The 8,860-nt window shown below is 39.3% G+C and overlaps 1 protein-coding gene across 1 annotated transcript; it reads left to right on the forward strand.

Moving 5' to 3' along the window:
- The first annotated feature begins 7,082 nt into the window (after positions 1 to 7,082).
- Positions 7,083 to 8,356, forward strand: LOC140926243 (uncharacterized). The gene has a single exon (XM_073376017.1). It carries the CDS (start codon positions 7,262 to 7,264, stop codon positions 8,354 to 8,356), a length of 1,095 nt encoding a protein of 364 aa, XP_073232118.1. The 5' UTR covers positions 7,083 to 7,261.
- Positions 8,357 to 8,860: the final 504 nt, after the last annotated feature.

Raw genomic sequence — 8,860 nt, forward strand, 5'->3', positions numbered from 1 at the left:
CGAATTCCAGACAACTTTCCAAGAGCAAGAGGAATCTATAGGCCGCTTGCCTGCCGAAAGTTACGTTTTATTTCGATGGTATTGTTGAGGTTGGATATGGGGTAACGTAGGAACTCTTAAGAATGCTAATTCCACGGCGTATTCAAAGGTTAGAAACACTCGGCTGATAAATCTTTTTCATCATATTACAGACTAAACAGATTATATCAGAACTATTGCCACTAGGGAAGGAAAGTAACAGCAGTTTTAAACTGAAGTGGTTTGAAACTGGGCGACAAGCTGTCCTTTAAGTTTTAATATATTCCCTACTTTTGTCATACAATGTCAACGCAATGGCCTATAACACGACGATTCGACAGGATTTATTAACTTTGGTGTAAATATTAATTATTATTTACCTATCCTGACAAAATTTCGAAAGCAATATCATTACCCAACCAAGTCAAACTTTTCGTCCACGACCACAAAATCTTTCACTGTAAGTAGAGCCATATAGAAAGAGAAACTAAGTAAAGATTTTGGATCTGGAAATTACAAACTACCAATAATCTGGGAAGAGCATAAATCCCACGGAAGTTCAACTTACTTGGGCCAGAGAGTCTTCAAGGAGGGCGAGTTCAATCGGATACGAAAAAATAACTGTTAACGTTTTAACTTACAAAATCGTTGTCTTGAGCGCAGTCTTTCTTGATTGGTAAAAATAAAAGAATTAACAGATTTATATTTTAGAATAATAACTGAGGTGAAGTAGAATTTTGCACTAAGGTAAGAAATTTAATCTTTATAACAGGAAAGAACAAAGGAAATATCTGGCACTTTCGTATTTCCTGAAATACAAAATTCGGGAAGTAGATCTCATGATAGCCGATTGAACATTGTTCGCGATCTAGTAAAACAATTAACTGGTCAGCGGACAGCTTCCAAATAAATCACGTCACCTCGATGAGTTGACACATGAGCCCGCGATATGGTCATGGGATACTGGTCAGTGGCTATCCTGTTTTGACAGCTGTCAATTGACCATATTGTGAATGTCCTGTATTAAAGATGTGTACTTGCCAAGACACTCGACACCCCTCCGTTTCTTCTGATAGTCTCCCCTACCCCACCCGTACAATCTGTAGACGCGTACGTACGTACGCACGGTCAATCACGTGACAACCAAACGAAAAGAGGTTGACCATATTCCATCAGTATGGGGCTCTGTCCCACGCGCGCTTCGCGCGCGTGGGAGCCCCGCTATGAAATGGTGTAAGTGATTCTAAAGGCAATTTTAATCAAGTATGCAATACATATCCAGTACGAAAGTAAGTATAAGTTAGTAACGTAAAGTCAAGTAAAACTTTATTTACACAGGGTAGTCCATTCAGCTCTAAGGCTGGTCTCCATAGGGACCTTGTATCTTACAAAATTAATTTACATTAAGAATTATCATAAACTATTACTTTTAAAAAGGCCTAAAAATACAATAAAAATACAGTAAAAAAAATCACATTTAAAGCCTAAAATATAATAAAATAATAACGTTAGTAGGGGCGTTACTATAAAAGTAAGCAAGTAGGTAAGTTTATTTAAACCTTGTTAAATTTATGTGTTGGCTTTGACCTTATCTCATTTTAATTTGTTATACTCGCTAATGATAAATAATAAGAAAAACTAAATGAAATTTCATAGAATTATTCCTACGGATAAGGCTAGCATAATAACAAGAGTTTAAATTAAACTATTACAATCTATACAAAGACTGATAAAAATTACTTTACATCGTACGGTTAGAATTTTAAGTACGCGAAAGGGTTTATGCACTAGTTCTTAAAGCGGCTCGACCCAGTATTTTTGTAGGTACACCTTCCATCTCGGTGTCGTGGCCAAATGTGGGTTGAGTTTGTTGTTGGTTCTCTTCTCTGCTCTAAGAGATTTTCTTCCAGGTATTCCAGTTTTCCCTTTTCCTCAAAAACCAACATTTCTAAAACAATTCCAGTTTGATCTAGACTGGCAGATGAAGAGCCGCTTCATGGATATGCTTTAAAATCAGCTTATCTATTAATTGACTAGTATTAAAAAAATTAAGATCAACATAATAAGTTCTTTCTTCAATTTAAAAGTAATCAATAGAGCTCCGCACCTATCGGATATAACATAAGGACTGAGTTATCCAGACACTTGCTTAGTGAGTGTGGATGGTGTCGGTAAAATCTGTTCTCAGGTGAAACTTGAATTTCCTTTGTCTCTTATGAATAATTAGGGTTTAATAAGAGGACAGAGGATTTCTGAATCAAATTGAATACCGGTTGAATACCAGTCTAACTGAGAACGGATTTTATCTACTACAGGTGCATATCCCCAGACTTCTATGGCGCAAGTGAAAATCGAATCAATCAATCTTTGGAAAAGCATATCCAACTGATTAGGTGAATACTTGTAGTACTTACATAACATATAAGTATGTAAATACTTCTTACTAACCTCGTTTTTCTCGGTCCGTACTGTAAGTTACGGATCCTCGTTTTTTCTCGTTGATCCGTAACTTACAGTACGGACCGAGAAAAACGAGGTTAGTAAGATATTTATTATATCTCTGAGGTTAATCGGCCGCGAGGGAAGGAAATTCTAAAATTTAGCGGCCCTTGCATTAGAATACGTCCCGCAAAATTGACCAATCACAGCGCGCGTAGTAAGAGATATAATAAAGTCTGCTACTTGCTGTATCAGAAGAAGACATCACGTCTTTGTTGACACATTCGACGCACTAAAAATCGTAAAGGCTTTAAAAAAATGTAAAAATGAAAACTAAAAACCTTGATAAAATATGAGTATCCCAGTTAGTCGGGACTATTAGCAAAAGTGACACCATGAGTAGCCTCAGATTGTTGCTGCGTTCAGTGATTAGGAGAGGAGCCGATGGTGATTTGCTTGTGATTAGTGTGTGTTTTTTTATTGATCGTCTTATTACTCTCCTCGCGATTATCAGTTTATTTAGTGCATTTTTCTAGTGTTATCTAGTTTTTTTTTTATGATTTTTCCGAATTATCAGTTTAATTTATTCCCTTTATACATCTACTTGGATTTTTGAAAACCGGGTTAGCAGAAATTTTGTAATTTTTCACATCTCCCACCTTCTTGGATTATTAATAGTGTTCTTTGTTGTTCCTTCTTTTTTTGTTGCTGCGTGGTTATAGATTAGTGTGAAAGTTGCTGCAGTGAACCCCCCCCCCTCCTCGCGCACCACCACTGGGTCTTTTTCCGTCCCTACCCATAATTCCCTCTCTGAGACAAATGACAGTTCAGTTTGAAATCAGTGCACGAAATATTCAATTTGAATGCTGTTTAGTGTCTTAAGTTTTGACTTTGGCCGCCTCGAACTAAGTTTTACCGAAGACATCATTAAGTCCCGTGAAGGAAAAAAGGCTGGCGATTGGCACAGTCCTCATGTGGCCCCGTCCTATATCTGACCGTTTGATCCAGGGTTGAGAAGAAAAGGTTATGGATATTGTGCGCTTTGTTCTTGGCTATAACAAGTCTTTGGCTTTAAAAACTAGTCTCCAGGGGTCATACTTATTGAGCGGCAGCCAAACTGGTGGTGAATTTGTGTCTAGTGCGAATTATCATTGAAAAATGTAGGCATAATGGAAAGAGTTAGTTTGGTCGGTGCCCTGTTGCCCTTGCTGGAATGCCTTTTTTTCCTTTTTTCAAAGAGTATGAGAAAAAGAGTTTGTTTGAGTTTCATTGATCTGTTTCTGTGAATAGGCTCTTCATCTACTATCTCTTCATCGGCTCTGAGTAGCCGGCGCTTTGCTTTTGCCTTTCGTGATGCCATCCTTTACCCCTAACTCTTGGGTCACATGATGAGAGGCGTGTATTCTGAAATAATCCAGCTGGCTTGAATTGTGTTCTTAGATCAGAGATTTGCTCAATGTAGACTTGACATTTCTAGAGTGATGATTATTTGCTTGTTCAATGAATTGAATATATTTGTTTGAAATTCGTTTGTATCAGGAGCCTAAATAGGCTCCAGTTTGTTTACCTTTTTCGACAGACTGGCCTTATAGCTAACTGCCCTTTCAAGTGACTGTTTCAATACGTTTTGCACCTGGTTAGTGTAGAATAAGAACAATACGCTTAGAAGAATAGAATAAAAAATGAGATAAGATAGCTTAAAACCAAAATGGATTCCCCAAATGCAATCATCTGTTGCTCTTGATAATTATCTGAAAAAGGTTAAATTATAACTCACAAATTGCTCTTGAGAATTATCTTTAAAAAGGTTAAATTACAACTCGCAGAAATTTTGAAGGTTGCTTTCCCTTCGTCGCGATCTTTCACCTTCTAATTCAAATTGGTTACGGTTATTTCTTAGGTCCTTCGATCGAATCCTATTATTTTGATCGAAAATCCTAAAACTTATTTTATCATTATCATTTTATTATTGTACCACAGAGAATAAATTACAACAAGTAGAATAAAAAAACATAATAAATGGCTAAATAACATTAAATTAATATTAGTATACAGCTGGGAAGGAGTGACTGTGGCTGGGAAAATCTCCTCAAGCCTAGCCGAAAAGTCTTCCCGATTTTATGCACATAGTGCACATAGTTGCACATCCCAAACATGCCTAAATAGTTACACATTCCTAACATATCTGTTCTAACGCTTTGGTCCCCGTTCATGTCAGTGATAACAAAACTAATCCATAGCTTAAGCCCCGTGCAAACGGACGCAACATTGTTGGCCAATAACTCCCAACATTGTCGAATGTTACATGTTGCATCCGTTTGCAAACCCTGTTGCATGTTGTTGGATGTTGTTGCGCAAAGTTTGAAACCGGTCAAACTTTTCAGCCAACAACTCCCAACATTTCTTTGGTTCCGTGATCGCCGAAGCGTAGCGCAACCATGTTGGATCCGTTTGCACAGCTCTTCCAACATTGTTGAGGCCACGCACGCTCATTACGCATGGTTTACAAAGACTTATGGGTTGTACCCTTCTCACGATGCACTGCAGGTCTCAACATTGTTGGGAGTTGTTGCATCCGTTTGCACACCACTGCCAACACGCACGCAACAACTCCCAACATTCTTGGCTCAACAATGTTGGGAGTTGTTGCGTCCGTTTGCACGTAGCCTTATAGGGTTATTATGGCTGTTACGTCATAACTAGTTCAGATTATATGAAGTATTTTAAATATTTTACCAGGTTTATTAGACAATCGAGTGACGGTTTGCTCGATTCTACAGTACTAAAACTAAGGCGATGCTAGGTATTAACCGTAAAAATTAAGTACAATCAACAATCAAGCCCACAAATAACTCCTCTGCGCCCTATGTTTAATGCGTGCACTTTGGTGTGGCTCGGTGTCCTGAATGGTATGGACTGATTGGTGTAGCCAGGGATGTAGTCGGTGCAGTTTCATGTAGTTGGTGTAGTTTGGTTTGATTCGGTGTTGTTTGATGTAAGAACGAGAAGTCCAAAGACTACTGCAAAGCAACCGCCTTTTGTTGCTTACAGACGTAGCTCTAATCTTCGTGACCTTTTAGTTAAAGCACAACTACCCGTTATCTCCACCAATCATTTTCCGCCAGGCTCCTTCCGTTGTGGACAGAATTGTGCCACTTGTCCATACATTACTAACGGCCTCACAAGTTATACCTTTTACGCTACAGGTGAAACACGCTCCATCACTTCACACATTACTTGTAACACTAAAGATGTGATCTACATGGCCCAATATAATCGTTGTAATTTACAATATATAGGTGAAACTAAGCGACGTCTCAAGGACAGATTTAACGAACACAGACGTGCAGTCGACAAAACTAACATTAAATCTAAACCCACTACTGTTTCTGAACACTTTCTCTCTCACTCTAACCATTATCATACTGACATGCAGTTAATCCCACTAGAGAAAATTCATTCTTCACGTGACTCAGTTCGTAAGGCCAGGGAGTCGCATTTGATTGATAAGGCCATGACTCTTGAACCTCATGGCCTAAACCGCCGAGACGAATTATTGTAATCCATATCCTTAGTATTTCCCCTTTCCGTTTTTATGTTGTACGTCATTTCCGCCTCACCCTTTTATTGTGACATTCTCCATCTATATAATATTGTGATTGCTACATAAGTTTAGTAACATCTGTAAACCTGAAGAAGGCTGGTATGGCCAGCCGAAATATTGTTATAAAAAACAATATACGTTGTTTTAAATCAGCTTTGCAGTAGTCTTTGGACTTTTCGTTCTTGGTTCTTTATATTTTGGCTGATTTGAACTCTTTCCTAGAGATCCAACGTTTACAACTAGCAGGATCTTCGTCCACGGTTTTTGCAGTTAATTTAATCCTTTATTAGTTTGATGTAGTTCGGTGTAATCAGTTGGTGTAGTTGATATAGCTCAGTGGCAGGTTGGTGTAGATTGGCCTTACGTTGGTGTACTTTGGTGTACCTGATATACTTGGCCAGTAGGTCAGTGCTGCAGTTGCTCTTGTTTGGTGTGGTTTGACGAAGTTCATGTCATTTAGAGTAGTTCCTGTAGGTCCTGTAGTTCGTTCTAATGACAACAGTAAACTCATTAACTAATGGTATTGTTATTGTCTTGCTTTATATTACTTTTAATTTGGGGGCTTGTGTTTTCTCGAAGACCGGCCAAGTTTGCAGTCTTACCGAACAGCTGTCCTACACATTTTTCTTGTTAAATAGAGATATTGGTCGATGGATAATTAAGATACTAGGTCTTTGTTTTCGACACTATTGATAGAAAGGTGGACTACGGGTAGTCCCTCAATTTTCCTCAGAGACAGTAGAGGGAGCGAAACGCGAGCGTGCGTGTCACACCCCGCTGCGTCTCGCCTTTCTCGCATGGAGTGATTTTCCCTCGCGCTCGCGTTTTGCTCCCTCTACTATCCTTGATGAAAAATGAGGGAGTATTCGTAGTCTAATAGAAAGGAAATTGAAACCTTGTACAGACGGTCTTGCATTGTCTGTAATTTATCTTCAGGGCATGTATGTTTTGAATTGACGTCACAAAGACTTTAAAGGCATTCAAGAAGAACCTTGACTGATGAGCTCTGAAACAGGCCACACCAGGTGATATACTTGACGGCCTGTAACGGGCAGTCAAATATAAGCCAGTGAAAGCTTCATTAACATTAATCTCATATGCACCCTAAGAGATTACGTTCCGCTTTCGTTCGCTTCGATCCGAAAAGGTTTCAACTTCGCAGCTGGGGCATCATTAGTTGATCGATTCCTTATCGCGGCTATGTCAACGTCTGGCGTTCATAGCAATGAACCCCTGAATATACTTCCAACGGAGGCTGCAAAGGAATTAAGAGAGTTCGCTGAAAAACGGTGTCTTCACTTAGCTAAAGAGCTAAAAAGACGCAGACCTAGATTAGACGAACCAGATGGAACGAGCGAAGCTAAACATCACTACAACTCCTTCAAGGAAAAATGCGCAGGGTTTCTATCAGAACCAACTTGTAAAGATATCAAGTCGATGCTCAAGTGTGCCGGATCCTATTCAGCAAAGATGAAGAAAGGAGAGCAATTTCGAATGCCTTGGAATCGCCAAAAATATAACACCGAAGTTGAGAGTGATAAGCAAAGAATGGAAAACTATTGCCAGGATGTCATCGGTAAACGAGAGATAACAGTAAATTTAGCGAATAACATTAAAAAGGTGGGACTATCAGCTGCCTGGTTGGCCGCGTACTCAGTTTTTGGTTCTGAAGACGAGAAAATGCGGATAATCGCTCAACTGGAAGCGGATTTTGAAAGAATACATGGTTACGTCAAACTGGTCAAAATGAACTTCTTCAGGAACGAGGGGAGCATCTTATCACAACGGTCAATGGTCATTTCTGAAGGGGAATTTAAAAACGACGGTGATTTAGAGCAAACAATGACGTTCTCATTTTCAGTAACTGAAAGAGAAACAAGATCCGCTACTCACACTGTCAACTTCAGTTATGGCATCGGGGCGGATTTTAGTGCCGGCTTCCCGGGTGTAGCCGAGATTAATTGTCAACTCTTTTTTGACTTCTCAGACAACCATTCTTTTCAACAATGTATAAGCAGAGCCATAACGAAATCGTACGAATTCCCTGTGACCGTTCCTGCCCATCATACATATATTGCTAAAGCGATGGTACAGGAAGCTGAAATGGAGGTTCCTTACGAGCTAGTGTTCGACTTTGGTGGCCAACGCAGATCAATAAGGGGCGTTTGGAAAGGAGTCGCTTGCTACAATGTTAACTATTCCATTTCGCCCGCCACTGAACCTCCACCACCGCCTGCTCCACCTCCGCCTCCTCCACCAAATCCTGCTAAACCATCTCACTGCAACATTTTTTGACACTTCCTCAAGCCCGGAACTTCGCTATATTTTAACCAAACGTTTCTGAAAGTACACGAGGTTTGTTGTTCAATATGTCTGCGCCAATTTTTTTAACCGGTCGACTGGTTGAGATCGTTCTCTGATATTTTAGTTTATTGACCATTGTTTCGTAGTTTCAACCCTGTACTATTAAGCTTGCCAAGGCGCACGGCCCAGTAGGCCAATATCAGTCTCTAATGGTTGACGAGTCGTATTGATCATAAACCATCTCAATTTACAACCCTAAGTTTTTTAACAAATTGTTGATAAACTCTTCAAATGATCAATGAGTTCGTAATCTTGGCTTCATATGTTACAAAAAGGGCGAAAATGAGTGCTGATAATATAGCAGATAAAAACAGCGACTCTATAGAGCTCGGCTTTTTAACAGAAAATATAAGCGTTTTTTATCATCTGTTTTTAGCTTTAGGATATAGGGAAAATGTTTCCTTTAAAACAATGACTTTTGGTAGACAAGAGTCT

Source organism: Porites lutea, chromosome 2 (genome assembly GCF_958299795.1).
Source record: "Porites lutea chromosome 2, jaPorLute2.1, whole genome shotgun sequence".
In the NCBI taxonomy this organism is placed as follows: Eukaryota; Metazoa; Cnidaria; class Anthozoa; order Scleractinia; family Poritidae; genus Porites; species Porites lutea.

Coding starts and splice junctions, on each gene's coding strand:
- LOC140926243 (XM_073376017.1), top strand. CDS start 7,262: ATGTCAACGTCTGGCGTTCATAGCAATGAACCCCTGAATATACTTCCA.